The sequence below is a fragment of the Amaranthus tricolor genome, chromosome 14, assembly GCF_026212465.1.
Source record: "Amaranthus tricolor cultivar Red isolate AtriRed21 chromosome 14, ASM2621246v1, whole genome shotgun sequence".
NCBI lineage: Eukaryota > Viridiplantae > Streptophyta > Magnoliopsida > Caryophyllales > Amaranthaceae > Amaranthus > Amaranthus tricolor.
Window position 1 is genome coordinate 12571671 of NC_080060.1, and position 20856 is coordinate 12592526.

Consider the following 20856-nt stretch of genomic DNA (forward strand, 5'->3'; position numbering starts at 1 on the left):
AGGGAGTATGTTATAACCTCAAATATATGTTGTTATAACCCCATATATATTACGATATAACCTTAGATACATATTATTATAACTCTAAATATATTATGTTATAACCCCAAATAAATTATATTATAACCTCAAATATATATTGTTATAACACCAAATATATTATGATATAACCTCAAATAAATGTTGTTGTAATCCCAAATATATTATATGACTTTTCACATTCCATACACGCGCATGCTTTTGTTTTTTGATTTCAGCAATAGTTTTTTTATATAAAAATTAACATAAATTAGATTTGGGTTGAGCTCTTCAGTCTCTCGAGACCAACTCATCTATCTATCCATAACGTATAAAATGTGAACAACACTTTGACACTATTCACATTTACAAAATGAATAGTACTTTTGTCATGTCAGCTGCCATCTCAGCCTTTTAGACGCCACAGTTATTAGGTTTTGTCTGATTTATCCATGAATTCCTCGGTTTTGTCATTCTTCTCGATATTTCCTCTGCAATTTTCACTCTTCATCCACCCTTGCTCCTCCTGCACTTATCTGCTTTTCTTATTGCTTCTTGGTGATGGCTTTTCCTCTTCGTCAATTCATTCTGTGTTTCTCTTTCTTCTCGCCATTTCTACCCTAATTAGTCAATTCTTTCATTTTACCCTTTACATTCCTTTCTTTTATGCAGATCAATACAAGACGAATGTCTGAAGCGGAAAAATCGTCCTTCAAAGAGCAGCTTCAAGCGATTTTTAGGAGCAATGGAGTGAAGATGGTTCAATTTTGTAAGAGATCTAGATGTTCTAAGATGTATTTTTGTTTTAGGGTTTTGTGTTTTCAGCAAGCTTCATCTTCTCCATTGCGTTTGATCTTATTCCCATATACGAATTTCTAAATTTTAGGTTTAATTTGGCTAATTTTTACATATCAAATTCACTTTCGAATTTTGTACTTTGTTGATTTATTTATGTCTCTCAACCCTGACTTTCTAATTCCTTTCATTTCAACTTCAAAAATTGCAGGCAGTTGAAGATGGAGATGAGCATTTTTAGGTTCGGTTGATTGATTTAGTTTATTAATCTTTCAAAGTTTTGATCTTTTCTAAATTTTGAAGTTGAAATTTTGTTTTTTGGGGATGGAAATTTTGGGTAGAATTTGTGGTTCATTTTTACGGCTTTTCCGTCCTGAATTTAAGGTTCAGGGTCTATTTTTGTTGAATTTTCTTGCTATTTCATGTTGGGTTTTCGGTTTTATTTGTTTTAGTTTTGTGGTATTTTCTATTTGATTTTGGTATTGTTCTGTGTTCATTTGTTTTAATTGAATTTACAGAGTTTTCTTTCCAACTCTACTGATTATTATGGTTAATTTATGTCCTAATAAGTCTTCTAATGGCTTTGATGGTAGCTATAGACTAATTATACATCTATGTGTTTTCAATCTCGATCTGCCATCAAATTATGAGAAGCTTTACATCTTTATTGTCGGCTAATCCACGAGTAATATAATTACTCTTCAAATTACATAAATTGATACGGGTTTAGTTCATCTTTTTTAAATTTGGAGTAATTTATGCCATGAAGGAAAACTATGTCATTCAAATTTATTTTTAACTTCGATTTTTGAAATAAAAGATTTAGTTCATCTTTCTTAAATTTGAAGAGAAATATTGGTTTATCTTTCTTAATTTTGGAGTAATTTGTGCCAATGAAGGAAAACTATGTCATTTAATTATGGTTGATTTAGGTTGAGAGCTTTGGTTCATTTCTTTTATATTAATACATTGTTTTGATATGTTTTTTAGTCTTTCTTCAAAACTAACTCAATGATTTAGGTTAATTTTTGTGTATTATTGAATTTTCTTAGGGGTTTGATGTAAAAAACAAGTCAATTTTTTGTCTTTGTCTTACATACACATTGCTTTTGGATAACCGGAGGAAACTTTTGGAACGATTAAAGAATAGTTAATAGCCATTGCACCAACATTGTAGAAGTTGTGTAAAAAAAAGGAATAGAGGCTGAAAGACTTCTCTGATAGGGTGGTGATTTTAGAATTTAAATTTATCTTTTTAAATTTTGTTTAATTTTGTTTAATTTATTTTGTCTTTTTGTGATAATTTACAAATTACGGTGATTGATTATGAATTTTCGCAATTATAAGACTAACATTTCAGAAGTTACATGATTATAGGCGATCAGTTGTTTGCAATATCCAACAATAGTTAATAGCCATTGCACCAATATTTTAGTAGTTGTGTAAACAAAAGGAGCAGAGGCTGAAAGACTTCTCGGTGATTTTAGAATTTAAATTTATCTTTTTATATTTTGTTTAATTTATTGGTATTTATTTTGTCTTTTTGTGATGATTTACAAATTATGGTGATTGATTAGGAATTTTTGCAATTATAAGACTAACATTTCAGAAGTGTATTAGCGGACAATGATAACTTGATAAAACAAATATACTTCATTTGTATGAAATATCACCAAATGAGATTAGAACGTCAAGTGTCGTTCCTCTATTATTGGTCTACAAGCACCAATTGGATCACCACGTATGCTAGTACGAAATAAGAAATACTAACACTCTTATTACTTTTAAGGTGGAGAAAGGTAGAGAGAAATGGCACACAAGGTTATGAAAATGATGAGCAAAGTGCATCTATCTATACACAAATGCAACACCTCTTCACATACCCATTTGATGGTTACATATAACATTTACATGTAATAATCAAAATGAATTAATTTTGTGTTTTAATTCCCAATCAAAACATATCATCAATTCATACTAATAACTCCTACACTAAAAAGTCTAAAGAGCATCTTATGCAATTGGTTTTTATCCAATCGGTAACTTATATGTGTGACCTCATAGGATCCGATTATAATAGCAGTATATTAATCTAATTAATATACAGATCAAAGTTGGTTTCTAGCAAAACACTGTGACCACATAATATAATCCTGTGAACACGGTTTTTCTTAAAATAGAAGTTTATTAACCTTTTCTTCTTAAGTAGATTGAAATTAAACATCAAATTTTTGTAGTACTTTTTTTGGGCAAAGTTTGATAGAATTAAACCAAGGGTTCATATTACTTTTATTTAAGTTGTTTCATCAGGTGTCAATAGTTCTTATATGCCTAAGTCTCCTTCTATCACTACTACTTTATTTCCTTAATTACTACTTTCTTCGGATTTTAATAGTTGCTACAGTTCCTATAGCAACTACTGTTCATCAACTAATCTTATTTGACATATATTTCTCCATGTATAATGTAAAACATAGTCATGTGATATCTTGTTTGATTCGTCTTAATGCATATTTTTATAATATTAACTTTTTAGAATTTTTTATCATATTAAATTAAAGATATCAAAGATTAAAATCGTCCATTGAATAGCGTAAAAAACAGAAGTGTGACAATTATTAAAAACCAAATGAATTATTTTACTAGCTATATCTTCATCTCTATTCACCTTCATTTTTTCCTATTTGATGCATAACTCTATCTAAGCATGGCCTCAACATGAATGTTACTCAATTTTTAAATTTGGCCATTCTTTCCACCTTCGTGATAGATGACTTTTGAATGAAATTGCAAAGCTAAGTAACTAACCTATATTGGTTATTTATCAATTAAAAACGCATTTGGTCACTATTGAATGAATGATTATACTTATTATAAGTTATTTGTTTTAATTAAAACAAATTTTGCTTTCTTTTTGGTGTTATGATTGAATTAGGGTTGCTTCATGAGATGCTTGGATCAACAAAGAAGGGAAACTCACAGTCAACTTGGAAGTTACTTGTTGGATTTCTGTTGGTGCTGGTGTTGCCTTTTCTTTTCCACTTAAAAGTGTTTTTTGAAGAAAGAAAATGTGCTCAATTATGCTGAAATGAATAATTACGTCAACTTTATTTCTGCAACATAGAACCATTTTTAATTGGGTAGAGTTGTAATTATCTTTAATCTTCTATTAATCATATATATGATATAATTTCACTTTTGTCTCTTTTATTATTTCATTTCCAAAGTTACCGTATCTATAGGCGTTATTCATTGTATCATACTTGAAGATTGTAAGTTATTTAGTGATTTTGATTATAACTGATACAACACATAGAACCAACAAGTACAATTGACTAATGCTACAACACATGGAACCAACAAGCCTAACTTTCGGGATAATCAATCATTGGCATAAAATAATGTTTGGTTGTGAGTTCATAACAAACGAAAAGTAAGACACCTTTGTAATTGCATTATGTAAAAAAGTTATAATAGATAATTTTATGAAAAAGGTATTGCACTAAATTGAATACAATTAGTTGACAATGTTCAATCCCATATAATACTACCAATAATAACCTTTTTTATTGTAATATATATTAAAATTCATTTTATTTAGCATACAATAGTGTAATAATTGAAAATTTGTTAAGCTATATAATTATCGTTTCATATAAATGCTAAAACTGAACGTAAGTATAATTATTTCATATATACATGCACAATTTGGTTGATTCATATCTGGACCCTTTTTTTCTAAGTAAAAAGAGTATAACTATATTGGTTTTAACTATTTGACTTATTTTAACTGTTTGACATATCGGTTCTATCTACTATAATGAATAGAGTATAGATATATGACCCCTTCGTAGAAGTAAATGAGGACTGGGTGGCTGCTACTTCACTGGTGGCGAACAGTCTTCTAGTTTCTTTGTTTCATGCTATGCTCGAAACAACTTTGTAAGAGGTAGTTTTTGTTTGTTCAACTCTAGATGAAACAAGGTTTAAGCTTCCTGTGACATTTTCTATCCTCCTGCTTTGAAAAAGAAAAAGGCTAGCTGTATTGTATTCACAAAGGGTGTTCAGATGTATTTTAAGGAGCTACCAGACAACATTAAAGGCTCGTTTGTAAAAAAAAGCAAGGCATTAATGGGATAATGTTGAGTGCCCTAGAGGTAGCAAGTATTTCTTTTGCTTTAATAAATTTGTGTATTTGCTTTTGTGGGAAAAGTTTAAATTCTTTTATGATATGTTCAATGCTATTTAGTCAGATATTCTTATTTGTTAGCTTTTTAATTGATACAATTTTCATTTTGGTGATTTTATTTAATTAATACAGTTCTATAAATTTAATCAAAGTAATTAACCGTAATTAATACAATCCTATACTAATGATGTTTTTAAATTTAGTCAAAGTAATTAACCGTAATTAAATTGAATTTATAATAGAAAGATTCTTATTTGTTAGCTTTTTAATAGTGTAGGTAAGTTAAACCCAAAATCATCTGATATATTAATCATCTGGTAAGTTAAACAAAGGATTCACAAGCATAAATAAATCAGTTGCACCGATAACCAAATTAAATGAAGCTAGTCCAAGTAAATAACAGTGATTCGAAATATTGACAAATCACCCTTATGTGAAAGAATTTAATAGGGTGGTGCTTTTAGAATTTACATTTATCTTTTTTAACTTTATTTAATTTATTGGCTTTTATTTTGTCTTTTTATATTGATTTACAAATTACGGTGATTAATTAGGAATTTTTGCAATTATAAAACTAACATTTCCGAAGTTACATGATTATAGGCGATCAGTTGTTTGCAATATCCAACAATATTAGTGGACAATGATAACTTCATAAAACAAATATACTTCATTTTAATTCCTCGAAAATAAGCTTTTTTTATGAAAAGTTGACCTCTTTTATGTTAGTGGTCATAAATTTTAAGAAATAAGCTATAACTACCCGTCTTGTAACTTAACATAAGTCGATTACTACTGGAGGAAAAATAGCTGAATTTAGACATCACCAAAAATATACCTCCTTTTCATATGCCAGTATTGAAAAATCACCAAAAAAAACTAATTGGGTGACAACCATCCTTAAAAATGGTGGAACATTAATTCAAGAATTCTGCAATAGATGAAGTAATAGAAACTTGCAACCTTCAAATTGTATCCCGTCTCACAACTCAACTGAAACAAGAAAAATTGTTTGCACAGCTATCATGGCTCTGGCAATTAAATATTTGACACTGTTAATGTGGAGACCTCAATTGAAATATAATATACACATGAAAGTAGCATTATTAACAATTGGATTATCTCAAATTACCACAAATTGAGGTTAGATTACTGATATCATTCATATTATTTCGGAGTAACAAAATTTGTAATACAAAAATACATGAGATAGTGCGTACCTGCAAGCCTCCTTAAGCATAGACATAAAAAAAAGAATATACATGAATTTTAGAATAGTTACAACAGAAAAGAATCCTATTATACTAAAAAATTTAAGTTAAATGAAATCATGAATTAAATTTCAACCATGAGTGTTGAATCGAATTTGTTTCACATTATGCGGGTAGTTTGACGATCGTCTCAGCCAACACTTTAATAGCGGTAAGCTAAAAAAACCTTACAATATGGTGAAGATCCGATGAAGCGTGCAATATTTTTCGAACTTGAAGCCATATATATGTCATTCCCAATATAAGTATGCCTATCAAGGAAATGGAAATCACATGAAGCAAGTTGTGAGATTTGATAACGAATACTCAACTAACACTACAAGAAAAATCATTTTTGGCAACAAGTTTTAGCAACGACTATTTTTTTCTTGTTGCGAAAAATAAAAGTTGTTGCAAAATCCATTATTGTTGCTAAATAATTATTGCTATAAATAAAAATTAACTTTCCACCTCTTGAACTATTTTCGTGGGTTTGAACACATCTTTAGCAACAACTATTTTTGTAGCTAAAATTAAAAGTCATTTGCAATAGCATATTTCGCTGCAAAAACTTATTGAATATATTGATATAACAATGTCGTTGCCAAAAACCTCATAGTATTATTTATAAAAGAAATCGATTTTTATTGTGCATAGTATCTCACCCAAAACAGCGCATGGTATCTCCCTCTCACCCAAACCACGACCAAGTTTCTAATCATCGTAGAAAATTTTCAAATTACTACCGTCACTAATTAAAAAAGAATTAGACGTCAAATTCGTGATTAAAATGAGATTAATTTCTCTGCACTTGGCCAAAAGAAACCGCACTCAAGTACCTTCGTCGTGGTTTTATAAGAAGTTGCATGACCGCCACAAGGTAGGCTATGATAATGGACAAGAACGAACTCCATTTTCTCCTGGGTAATACACCTTCAAATCATACCATCCGAACACATGAAAAAGAAGAAAATCATCCCAAAAGTAAGATTTGGTATCATGAAAGAACATCTTTTCATAGTAATTGAGATTGTGTGGTATGCCTCCACTAGCAAGATAATTGACAATGTCGGCATATCAAGGATCACCGAAAGAGGTGATTATAGAGAACAATTGATCGTCAAGAAAAGAATCATCAATTGGGAGCTCATCGTGAGATGACTCCAATGTTAGCCTAGAAAGGTGATCGTTTATTACATTCTTGGCCCATTTCTTATCCTTAATCTCCAACTCAAACTCTTGGAGCAATAATATCCATCGAATCAACCGGGATTTAGCATCCTTCTTGCCAAGGAGGTACTTGAGAGCCGAATGGTCGGTGTGAACAATGACCTTCGACCCGATCAAATAGGAACGAAACTTCTCCATGGCGAATACTACGGCTATCAACTCTTTTTAGTTGTGGCATAATTGACCTAAAGTTTTACTAGCGCAGTATATCGCATTGAGCTTCCCCATCTTCTTTTGTCCAAGTACCGCACCTACTGCATAATCGCTTGCATCACACATGAGCTCAAATGGTAAGCTCTGATCTGGCGGTTGGATGATATGTGCGTTATGAGTACCTGCTTAATTTCTCAAAAACTTCCAAACATTCATTAGTAAAAACAAAAGAGGCATCCTTGACTAGAAGCTCAGTTAGAGGTCGCGCAACCTTAGAAAAATCAGGAATAAATCGCCTATAAAAGCCGGCATACCCGAGAAAACTTCTTATACCGTTCACATTGATAGGTGATGGAAGTTTCTCAATTACCTCAACCTTCGCTCTATCCACTTCGATGTCTCGATACGACACAACATAGCCCAAACAACCCCAGATTGGACCATGAAGTTACATTTCTCACAATTTAGCACTAGGCCGACTTCTTCACATCTATATAACACTTTCTCAAGATTAGCTACATAATTATCAAAGGTATTACCATGGACTGAGAAGTCGTCCATAAAAACTTACATGCATGACTTAACAAAATCAAAAAATATAGTGGTCACGCAGTGTTGGAACATGTTGGGAGTGTTGCACAATCCAAATGGCATTCAGCCATGAGCATAAGTGCAAGGACAAGTGAACGTGGTCTTCTCTCTATCATCGGGATGGACCGAGATTTGGAAAAATCTAGAATATCAATCCAAATAACAAAAGTAAGAATGATTGGCAAGTCTTCCAACATTTTATAAATGAATGGAAGGGGATAAGTGGTCTTTACCAGTTGACGTGTCCAATTTTCAATAATCAATACACATACGCCAACCCATAATAGTCCTAGTGGATACTAGTTCGCCCTTGTCATTTTCAACAATGATCATACCCCTCTTCTTAGGTACGACTTGGACAGTGCTAACCCACTTATTATCGACTATTCGATAGATAATTCATCACCTCTTTTTTCACTACCACTTTCATATTTTGGTGTTCAACCAATAGGTGGGCCCAGTGTCACATGATTCAGTGGTTTTACCCATGAATCACGATTGGGTTCAATCGACCCGAACCGGGGTTCATTTGCCGATTAAATCGCCTTGATGAGAGATTTAGATCGCCGGCGACAACGTTCTCGTTTGCAAAGATAGAAGCTTTCTCCAACTTTAAGATTTAACACCAAGAAAAGAGACGAAAACTGAAAAAAAATTGAAGAGAAGAAGAGAGAAGGACAGAAAATAAAGAGAGAGAAAACCTACATGAAGGCAGGAATCCCAGGCAGGAAGGCTCTATGTTCAGCCGCCCTTCTCTAGGGTTTTTTTGTTGTAAGTGTTTGCACTTTACTCTTGTCCTTCTAATTTAGACTGTAATTTTGTAAAAACCCTGCATCATATGATCAGTGGGCTAGGCCCATTTAAAAATACTCTCATCAAACTCTTTCTTATATTCTTTACCTTTTTTTTTTCTTTCTTTTTCCTTTTCTTTCCTTCAACGTTATTTGATTAGTGGGCTAGGCCCATTTTAACTGTTCTTTTTCTATTATTTAATGTCACATTATTTTTTAACCATTAACATTATTTATAAAACGATACAATACAATTAACTTAATGTGATGACTACTTATATTTTTTACAATTAACTTAAAGAATACCTAAAAATTGAACGAAACAATCTAAGTGAACGAACAACAAATATGCCAACTAGCGAATCACGAATTCGAATCCGTACATCGAATCAAATCGAATCACGAATCGTGTGACATTGGGCGGGCCTCATCCTCCAAATTAATGCGGTGAGTGCAATTAGAGGGGCTTATACCCTTAATTTCATCAATAGTGTATCCAATGGCTTTACGGTGCTTAAACACAAGGCCACACAAACATGTCAATTGATCATCATCAAGTGCAATATTAACAATAATAGGGTATGAGGAATTATCACCAAGAAAATCATATTTCAAATTGGAAGGTAAAGATTTTAGTTCTACCTTGGGAGGCGTAGATCTCTCCCTTTCAACCTTCTCCATTGCATAGACTTCATCATTAGAGAATTGAGCATTCCCCAACACATCTTCCATAGGAGGCTCAAGCATCTCCTCTTCATCAACATTATCATCTAGACACCAACCTTCATCAACTCCCAAGACCAACTCTAACTCATCAAGCTCCTCTTCCCAAAAGGATTTAGGAGCTTCTTCTTCGATTGCTTCAATAGAGAAACGTTGATCCATTGAGCTAGGGTAGCTTAGAGCTTTAGGTAGTTCAAACTCTATCTTGTCGTCACCAACCTCTAATGACAACTTCTCTTACATCAAGTGCAATATTAACAATAATAGGGTATGCGAGATTTAATAACGAATACTCAACTAACACTACAAGAAAAATCATTTTTAGCAACAAGTTTTAGCAACGACAATTTTTTTTCTCGTTGCGAAAAATAAAAGTTGTTGCAAAATCCATTATTGTTGCTAAATAATTATTGCTATAGATAAAAATTAACTTTCCACCTCTTGAACTATTTTCGTGGGTTAGAACACATCTCTAGCAACAACTATTTTTGTAGCTAAAATTAAAATAGTCATTTGCAATAGCATATTTCGTTGCAAAAACTTATTGAATTTATTGATATAACAATGTCGTTGCCAAAAACCTCATAGTATTATTTATAAAAGAAATTGATTTTTATTGTGCATAGTATCTCACCCAAAACAGCGTATAATATCTCGCTCTCACCCAAACCACGACATTAGTATCTCCCTCACACCCAAACAGTGCCCGTATCCCTCACCCAAAACTTTCTGCATAGCCAACCGCCGCACAGCCCCAACATAAAGTGCCCAACGACCATGGTGGTTGTAAGAGTGTCCTCTTTGCTTCACACAATAGCCAAATCAGGCACATAATCGAGATGGGTAGCTCTCAACCTCCTTAATTCTCATTTGTTCAATTGAATGCACTTAAATTTTGGTTCTTTCATTTTAAATATAATTGATGATTTTTTTTAAGACAATTTTATGTGGTTAGATTTATTATTTGGATGTTTCTTTGGTTATAATTTTCTGGGTTTTGCCCTTAAACTCAATCAATCGCCATTCACTCTTTAATGTTGACGGAAATCACACTATGAAATTACTCAATTGTTGATGTTTAGGACCCAACATTTGCATCCTGCTTTAATTAAGAGTAGCAACCTAACTGTAGGATCTGAAAATAATTTCACGCATAATTGTTTTTGCTTGCTAGACTCATGGTTAGGTGAAGTATGGTTATGACTTATGACAAGTTAATTTCCTTCCTGATCTGGTTACCAATGTTCTGAATTCTGCTGTTCATCTTTGTGATTCAGTTTAGCCATCCAAAACTCCGAGAAGCTATGTCTGACTTAATTTTATAATTTTTATTTCAGGACGTTGCTCTTAAAGACTTCCTCCAACACATCCCATAAGGTTGGCTCTTTCTCTCAACTTTTCAGTGTTCTACTTTGAGATCCTCAATTCTGCTGATAAAGCTTGTAGCATGGCTAAACAGGTAAAATATTTCTGTTTCATTCTAAAGTTTTTATGGTTGAAGTATTTTTCATTTTTGGTAATGATAATAACCCCACATGAACTTGTTTTCGTTTCACCCCCCACTTATCTTAATGTGGATGATACTATTGAGTGTAGCTCTTATATATTGATGCTAGAAGGATTGTGCTTTCTATTGTAGATTTGTACCTCTAAATAATGTTTATGGAGTTTTTGCAGTTTGCATTGGATTCTATGTAGGAGCTTGCCAAAGTTTTTGATTTTATTATTTGATCACAAAAGATGGACTTGTTATCATTGATGCTATTTATATTTGTCTACTACTCTTGTAGTCCTATATTAAGTGGTGAAGTAGGTAAATATTTTGCAGAGTTGAATTAGTGATACTGAGTGTAGAAAGTTTCCCTTTGAGGCCTTCGTGGATTAAGTGTAAAACGGAGGAAATAGTGAGTTAGAAAATTTACGGAAATTTTATAGACTTTGATTGATAGTGAAAGAGGAGGATAAAGTATAGTAATCTTTTATCCTTCTAGAAAATCTTGGCTTGCTCATTTTTCATCCCACCAATGCCAATCATTACTACTATCTTCACCACCTCCATCCTCATACCCACCCCCAAGGTGTAGAAAATAAGAAACAAAGTAACCCACAAAAAGTACCCCAAGGTGTAGAGAAGAACAGGGATTTGATGCACTTGGACGCAAATCTACAGCCTATTTCGGCTAGAAAGATGTGGAGTATTTTGGACTGTTCTGTCGTCAAGCTTAGAATCGATCTTAAGGGGTATAGTTTAATTTGTTCATGTGGCATTCATGTGCGCTAAAACTTTTGTGATTTCTTCGAGTTTGCTATCTGCTATTTATCTTCACATTCTTGTACAGCTGGTATATTGTACAGCTGGTATGTGTTTCGGACTTTGATTGTGATGCATTGGTGTTCTGCTGTCATCCGCTTGCTGTTAATGCCTTCTGCTCTGCTGCTGCTTCCATCTGACGCAGCTGCTACCGTAGCTGCTGCTGCTGTTGATGGTGCTGTCATTGCTACTGCTGCCGTTGATGTTACTGCTGCTGCCGTTGCTGCTGTGTGCCATCTGAAGCTGATGCGTGCGTGTACTAATGTTCTAAGGCTTGGTTGATTCCTCTAGTTAGACATGGGTGGAGTGTACTAATGTTCTAAGAAGCTGTGTACTAATGTTCTTGCTTTCTGTTTTTTTCAAAGACATACCTTAGAATATCAAATTCAAAAAATTAATACAGCAGAATCCAAATAGGAGGACCAAGGCCATCTACAAGAACAAGTAACACCAGACACACAATATTGTAAGCAAACTTGATGTACCTTAAAATGGAGGAAATTTCATAATCATCATGTTGAACTACAAAACAGCCAAATTAAGCTAAATGACCAACTTTGAAGAATGTTCATTTCAAGTTGGAAAACCCATGAAAACCAATTATAAACCAATTACATAAAAAATTAACACAAATTACAAACCAATTTTCTTCAACCTTAATTTAGAAGAATTTTCATTTTCAACAAATCAGAAAGAACATCAGAACACGAAGACGAGCAATTCGAAGAATTCCCAGCTTGAACAGGGATAAATTGCTGACCTTGAAAATTTGTGGGTATAGAATTGAAAGGTCTAGCAATAAAAAGATCTCCATCCCATTTCATTTATGAACTTTCCATCAGTTGCGCTACAACATCAGTCCCAAAACCAAGGAGGAAAAAAAAGACAACCAACAAACAAATAAAAAGAATCCAGCAAATAAGAGTTAATCACCAGGCATATATGACAGTCTAGTCAAAGACATACACAGACCACACAAAACTCAGTCTGGTCTTAAGTAGACCACCTTATATGAATGCATGGGTCATTTACTTCAATCTTTGGTTTACCTTAAACTTACCTTCAATACATATGGGAATATGAACACTAAAACTTTCAGCTTCAAATGCTCAATACAAGATAAGCATCTCCATTACCAAATATTTACAGGACAAATACCACAGGATTTTCTCGCTAATATTCAACCCAGAGAACTGACCTCTTTTCTTTAGCTCGTTTTTCTACAAAAATCTTGCTACATATTTCTTTTCTCGGAGTTCCAATTAAATTTTTATATACATCTTTTTGGAAAACTTTACCTTAGAAGTTCGCCTCCATTCACCCACTCTTATTCACTTCCCTCCCTTAAACATTGTTCCAAAAGAAAATGGAGCAAGTCATTTGAGACAGCAGGAGTGATAAGTAATAGAGAGATCAATTATTAGAAAGGAATCCATATACAAAAGAACTTTCACGAAAAAAAAGAATCATGCATTCTAGCCACTATGAAGCAATTTATCTACAAAATGAAGATATACCAAATGTCAATTGTAGCTTAGAAGCTAAAACTGAACTTTAGCTATAAACAAATAACCTCAAAACAGAAATTTGAAAACTCTTTTCTGATCCTTTAATGAAGCTTTCAATAAATTGATTGAGTGCTTGATTTATACCCTTCAATTTCATATGGTTCTTAATTTGTTTGATGATGCTTTGAATTCCGGCATTTGGGTGCAAAAATGTGTTTATTGTAAGGCAATACAGGCATCTGTAAAAGGTTGGTGAATTGGGGAGAGGTTTGCAGTTGTTGAAACTAATGGAGGAGAGAAAACTTGGGTTTAATGTGTTTATAATGTTTTGATTAGTGGTTTGTGTTAGGAAAAAATAACTACTACTGAGTAATGACTCAATCAATAAATTATACACTAAAACAACCATAAAGAGAGATTAAACAACAAAGATATTATCAACAACAAAGATATTATAAACTGGGTATGTTTGATTTCTTCAAATTAGCCACCAATTTTTAATTTCTCACAGAATTTTCAACAGCAAAAATATTAAATTTTGTTTCTGATTCAAAGCCTACAAAACAATACTTTCAAAGATTGAAGAAATTGAGTAGCACTTCAAAACTTGACTCAAAGTTGAGTTTTCTTCAGGTCTTTACATATGTTAATCTTTACATATATATCTGCCCACGCTAAGTTCAGCCATATAAGAAAACCCATCAAGTGAAAGCTGTACGTTTGTTGATAAATTCCTCGAAGCTTTCAGTAAAGCTTAAGAACTTTTTACAATGCTTAAGTGTGTCAATAACGTCCAAAAAAGATACCATCCCAACATCCTCCACACTACAGTACTTCTTAGCAAACCCATGCAAGCTATGGCGATGAGTACCAATTTCTTCCATAAATTTTCCACATTCCTTCAAACTTGTTTTTACATCTTCCCATGCACCATTTTTCTCATGCGTCTCAATTGCTTTACGCAGTTCTATAATTTTATCCATGTATTTATCCGTCTCATCCATGAGTTTTGCAACCTTATCCACATCCCTTTTAAGGTATTGAAGTAGATCATATGATTGCATCAGAGCTGGAGGGTGTACTGGAGGAAGGGATGCTCCGTATATCAGCTCAACAATGAGATTTGAACGAATTAAAGAAATTCCTTTTTTACATAAACTCTTTTCAGGATCACCATCTGAGTTTTGGTAATATACATACAATACATCGTCTACTTCTATGTAATCTAAAAGCACAACAGCATGATAAGCTTTGCCCCAAACTTTTTTCCCCTTATCATCAAAACAAAAAAGAATATCATCAATGTGATCCCCCAAACCATGGTATATCCCATCTCCATTAATCTTATAATCCTTTCTAACTTGAAACACTCCAACCACAGGGCATGTATTCAAAAACATCTTTATAGTATCCTCCCACTTCATTCCTTTAGAGGCTAAGGGGTCAGCAAACATGCATTCTTGAATACAATGGTTCAACTCATTCCAAAGGGGAGCACCATCAATTGTTGCTGATTTTATAAGGTCAGCAGGTTTCCAACGAGTTTTTTCAGGAAATTTTGCTTTAAGGTCACTTCTCCACTTAACATGGTCAAAAAGACAAACACCTATGTGATTGACTAATTCGGTTGGTTTAGGTGTAAGTGAATATAACAGCCTTAGTTGATAATCTAAAGCCTTAACAGCTGCAGCAAAACTACACTGACAATATTCTTGTTGAATTGGAGGCTGAATTATTTGTACGCCTCTCGATGTTTCATGTCTTATTAGATGACATGTAAGTTTGACCTACAAACAAATATAGAAATATTTGATTCTTAAGCTATAGGTTGTGCATCAATTACATGAGATCAATAACATATTCTTAATTCAAATCTAAAAATAAAGCTGAAATAAGAAAAAACATGACAAAAGTGATACAAATTTCAAATAATGATATGTTAAAACATTGACACCAAAGTGAATCAATCAACTGCGTTTATTACCTAGTAGAATACACTATTCTAAAATAGGAATCTTCAAAACGAAAAACCAAAAGAGAGAAGAGAAGTTCATGCATATTTAATAAATGAAACATCATTATTTTTTGTTCATTTTAAAATTAAACAAAATTTTCAATTTTCACAATAATCAACTCCCTTTGATTTTTCATTCTGTTTTTTTTTTTACTCAAATATCAGCGGCATGGCTCAAGTGCGTCGAGTAGAATGGCGCGAGTGGATTGAGCGACCCTTCTAAAGCTTCTGACTATTTTTCACACACATTCTGAAATAGTTGTCTTATATATTTTGTCTTGGCCAGACAACCTTTAAAGACATATGCCTTTGTTCATCATGCTTATAAATACTCTAACATCTAATTATTCACTTTAATAAATTGATGGTGTTCATCAAATCGATAGGAAGGAATAGGTTAAAGCTGAGAAAAATACAAAATAACATACCCTCAATTTGGCGTCTAAATCAGCGTAAAATTCATTATCAGCTTTCATTTTTGGCACTTCTTCCATATTCGTAATCACTGCAAAATACAAAGCAAAATCAGGATTTAGTTTTGGATTATCGTTTGGTTTTTGGATGAAAAGTCAAATATATATATGTATTTTAAATCATTTTGTTAGTTTTTGGATGAAATGGTTTTCGCAAAACCATAATGATATCTTTATTTTTGATTAAAATGTAATATACTCTCTTAATACTTTCAACCTTATGACATTTTTTTGGATAGATTTGAGTTTTTAATGATAATTCTTTGCAATAGGTTTTTGTGGAGAAGGTCTTATATGAAATTAATCCACACTATTTTAATATGTAACAAACGTAAAAAATACAAAAATAGATTTTTGTTAATTTTAGATCGATGCACACTGTAATAGGGTAAATCAAATCCATACGAGAATTAAGTTTTTGGGTCGAGCTTAATGTCATCCAACTTATTTATAAACTAATCAAGTTAATCTTGTAGGCATAAAGAGAGGCTTAACTTGAATCATAGGAAAGAGAAATCCTAAGTAATATAAAAGTCTTAAAAATAAAAAATTGTCCAACAGTTGCCAAAACACTCCCGACTACTTGAAGAAATCACGTCACACATCCACTAGCATATTTGTAAAACAAAATTATTACAAGCCTAGATAACAGTAGAGATGTGATAGTTATCACAGACTAGTAGATTGTTGGTAGGAGGGTCACTTATCAGATTTAGAGATGGGATGATAAACTATATTTGGGCACATCTTACAGCCAAGCTCGGTCTTCATACCTGACAATAGAATAGTCATACGTAAATACTTAACAAAAATTCCCAACATTCAAAACCTAATAAAGCGAAATGCAGATAAAATGTCAAGTTAAATTGACATTAAGAGGTCACCCAATATCTAGCATTTACAAAAGTGGTTTGAATTTCCAAAAGAAACAACAGTCAAAGAAAGCATAATATTAAAAAAGTATTCAATATAAATTAGTTGAAAACAAGACATCTCGGAAGAAAACATCATTAAAAACTTCAACAATGCTTCCAAATTGAAGACGAAAAAAGAAAATGAATAATAGGGAGTTTGGTATGAGGAATGAAAACGTAATGGCATTAAAAAAGAGGGATAAGCATCGCATTTTTTCCCAAAACCTAGATGTGAAATTCCGTCCAAAACTCACCTCTCAACTGCCACATACCACTAATAAGAATTGAACAAACAAATTTCCACTCTTTTCTTTTGTAAATTCTCTCCCATAAATTCATCTTTAAATTTCTGTTATATAACTTAATTCTTTGAATTTCAAATTTTTACAACTTAATTCGTTGATCAAATTTGACCCTTTCTAAACCAAACAGAGAAGAAAGAAGTTGAATTTGATCTTCAATTAGTAAAAATAGAATAAGGATATATATATATATATATATATATATATATATATATATATATATATATATATATATATATATATATATATATATATATATATATATACCAACAATGGCAATGATAATGTGCGTTGTGTTTGCAATCTTTGTTGATTGGAGAATTGAAATATTGTTTTGCTAGTAGGTTTGTTGTTGGGTTGTATCATGTATGAGAGAGAAACTGATCAGAAAGTCATATTTGAGTAAATATTGTGGGTAAAAGAAACTCGTTTCCCCTCGTAACTGAGGGTAGTTGTTACTCTACAAAAGGGGAATCGGTTGATTAAAATATAAAAAACTACTAAATAAATTTAATCAAGAAACGCAACAGTTAAAGTAATTGCAATTATTATCAGAGCTATTTAATATAAGACGTTAAAAAAAGCTGATTAAATTTCAACTGGAAATATAAAAACAAATGAATAAAAATTCTACTCGTGGCAAGGAAGCATGAGCAGTCCATGATAAACAATTTTAATGAGGAATAGTGATAACATATGCTACTTTCCCTATAGAAAATCAATTTGGCATCAATTTTAATTGTAGAAAAATGGGACAATAGTTAAGTAGTAGTGCATGAAAATGAAGCTAAAATTCAATAAAGTGGTTTATGAGTTCTGACCATGCAATATAGAATACTTAGATGCATTTATTTGGCCATTGATATCTCCGCGAATCTCGGCATAGAATAACTTGGTGGAATAATCACCAGCAACAAAGGGATATTTGTGGGGCTTGGCAGTAAAGTTGCAGTGAACAAAAAGATCAAATTCAAGTGTTGATTTAACAAGAGCAACACAATCAACAAGCTCATAGTCAGTGGACTGCAAATCATCAAATCAATAATATCAATATGAACTATTAAGATTAGTAAATGAAATCAATATGAATGAATGAATGAAATAATACTTACATTTTCAGAATTAAATTGATCCAAAATCTTGTTAGCAAAAGGGGTAAGGAAGTTTGCACGGTATTTTGGATTCAAACAGATATTACAACCTATGGGCGATGCAGGATCATAGGAAGAATAACTCATCAGAGACGGGTTCAACTTATACCCACCGTAGCTGCAATTCAACCGAATTCCCAATCGTTAATTCAAATACACTAAATTAAAACAAAACAAAGCAAAACAAAACAAAAATTAGGCTTAGAAACAGAATAATACAATAATATATAATTATTAATTAATTGACAAAAGTTAGGATTATGAAAATATTGCGATTAGGTTACCAATATTGGATTAAGAAAATGTATGTATGTCAAAAACGACGGTGGGTTGAATGAGAAAAATTATTTATTATTCAAGAAAATACTAACAATCAAATTGTAAGGTTGAGCATGTAAAGTGAGTAATCAAGAATGAATTTTGCATAATTACCTTGCCATGAGTCTGAGTCAGATTTTTTTGTAAATAACCCTAATTCTTCAATTAAAACCAATAACCTCTATTATATTATATTATATTATGCTTGACACAATTTTTTTTCTTGTAAAATTCTATGAGTCAGAGTCATTTACACCAATTCTTCAACTAAAACTGATAACCTCTATTGTATTATACTTGACACAATTTTTTTTCTAAAAAAATTCTAAGAGTGAGAGATTCATGAGTCAGTCATTTTTGTAGATAACCCCAATCCTTCAACTAAAACCGATAATTTCTATTATATTATGCTTGACACAATTTTTTTTCTTGTAAAATTGTAAGAGAGTGAGAGATTGAATGAGAGAAGGAGATAAAGTTTTTTTTCAAAAGTGAGAGGCACAGGAGGATTAAATCCTGACTTTTATTTATCTGATGGCCACCCTTTATTTTCATATGGTACAAAAACCCACAATAATAACAAAAGCCCGTGAATGAATTAAATTTAACCATTGTTGAATCCATAGCAAAAACATAATTAAAAAAAAAAAAAAAAAAACCTGCTATCTTCGTATTCCATGGCGGTGGGAATAACACAGATGATGAACCTTTTGGAATATTTTGTAGATGAAGGCACCAGATTTGAAAGAGAATGAGAGAGAGCAGAGGCGTGTTTCTGTTGTGGAGTTAGGGTTTACTTTACATAAGATTTGAGGATTAGAGGCAAATCAGGCAATGAATGAAAAACATAATAATGACAAAATGGGGCGCGTGTTTCCGAGGCTTTTTTTTTTATTGTGGGTTGGGCTTTAGTTAAATTCGGTGTTTTGGAAAAATTTGAAATAAATAAGTAAAATTATTAAAAAAAGGATTTTTCAACTTATTTCTAAATATAAGCACCTAATTCTCAAACTTGAGTTATGGGTTCTGTTCGCACTTACTAACTGCGAACAAAGGGTTTGATCCAAATTTTTTGACCAAATACCTTGTTCGCTTAGTTGATTTTTTTTGACCAGTTTGCCTCTGTTCGCAGTTATCAATTGCAAACAGAACTGAACCTGAGCTTCAGGTTGAAGGCGCTTACATTTGGGAATAAGTTGAAAAATAGCTTAATGTATGCTTTTTTTTGATAATTTTACATATCAAATTTCAAATTTTCAGTGTTTAGTGTTTTGGTTCATCAAAATCCAAAACCAACTCCAAATTGAACACTGAAATCTATTACAGCTGGCCTTGGACGAGACAACCTCATAATGATACCGTTAATTTGGGTCGGCCCAATTCGCGTGTGTAAAAATCTCACATGCTTTCTCTCATTTTTCTCATTTTCTAGACATTTTTCAATTTTGATCTTAAAGATATCAATTTTGACCTTAAAGGTATCAATTTTTAAAATTGATACTTTTAAGATCAAAATTGATAAATGCCCAAAAAATAAAAATGTTACACGCACGAATTGGGCCGATTCAAATTGACGGTCTCATAATGAGACCGTCTCGTCCAAGTTTTTGTGAATCTATTATCTATTATTTATCTATCTACACAAATTCTTACTTGAGACCGTCTCTACAAGAGACATCTCAAGTTTGGGCAGCCCATTTTTTATTTAAAAAATAATAATAATTAAACTTTCTAAATACGCGTGTATAGTTGGGTATATAATGATTCGTGTCTGAGGTTATAACATTATATAATTGGGTATATAATAGTTTGTGTTTGGGGTTATAGTATTATATATTTGGTATATAATGATCTGTATTTGGGGTTATACGTTATAACATCATATAGTTGGGTATATAATGGTTTGTGTTTGAAATCATAACATTATATATTTGGGTATATAATGGTCTGTGTTTGGGGTTATAGTATTATACATATGGGGTCTTAGTATTATGCGTTTAGGGTTATAATGGTTTGTGTTTGGAGTTATAGTATTATATATTTTGGTATATAATGATTTGTGTTTGGGGTTATAACATTATATATTTGGGTATATAATGGTTTATGTTTGGAATTATAACTTTAT

The 20856-nt window shown here is 32.1% G+C and overlaps 1 protein-coding gene and 1 long non-coding RNA gene across 3 annotated transcripts; one reads left to right on the top strand and one right to left on the bottom strand.

Moving 5' to 3' along the window:
* The first annotated feature begins 10367 nt into the window (after positions 1-10367).
* LOC130799560 (uncharacterized) lies at positions 10368-12482 on the top strand. Of its 2 annotated transcripts, XR_009039292.1 has the most exons (3): positions 10392-10583; positions 11078-11199; positions 12080-12482. It is a non-coding gene; the product is annotated as an uncharacterized LOC130799560 (long non-coding RNA). The 2 variants fall into 2 exon arrangements; XR_009039293.1 differs by having other exon boundaries at positions 10368-10583; positions 11078-12482.
* Positions 12483-14152: 1670 nt separating this feature from the next.
* Positions 14153-19551, bottom strand: LOC130799559 (uncharacterized). The gene is made up of 6 exons (XM_057662691.1): positions 19391-19551; positions 18375-18531; positions 18084-18285; positions 16754-16819; positions 16002-16078; positions 14153-15346 (listed from the first exon to the last, which is right to left on the bottom strand). The coding sequence occupies exons 1-6, from the start codon at positions 19408-19410 to the stop codon at positions 14261-14263; spliced, it is 1608 nt and encodes a 535-aa protein (XP_057518674.1). The 5' UTR covers positions 19411-19551; the 3' UTR covers positions 14153-14260.
* Positions 19552-20856: the final 1305 nt, after the last annotated feature.

Bases quoted from the DNA above. Each gene is read 5' to 3' on its own strand.
- LOC130799559 (XM_057662691.1), bottom strand. From the start codon at position 19,410: ATGGAATACGAAGATAGCAG. The intron at 16,820-18,083 runs GTCAGAACTCAT...TTCTATTGTCAG, and splicing joins TAAGTATTCTATATTGCATG to GTATGAAGACCGAGCTTGGC. The intron at 15,347-16,001 runs GTATGTTATTTT...ATTTGTTTGTAG, and splicing joins ATTTAGACGCCAAATTGAGG to GTCAAACTTACATGTCATCT.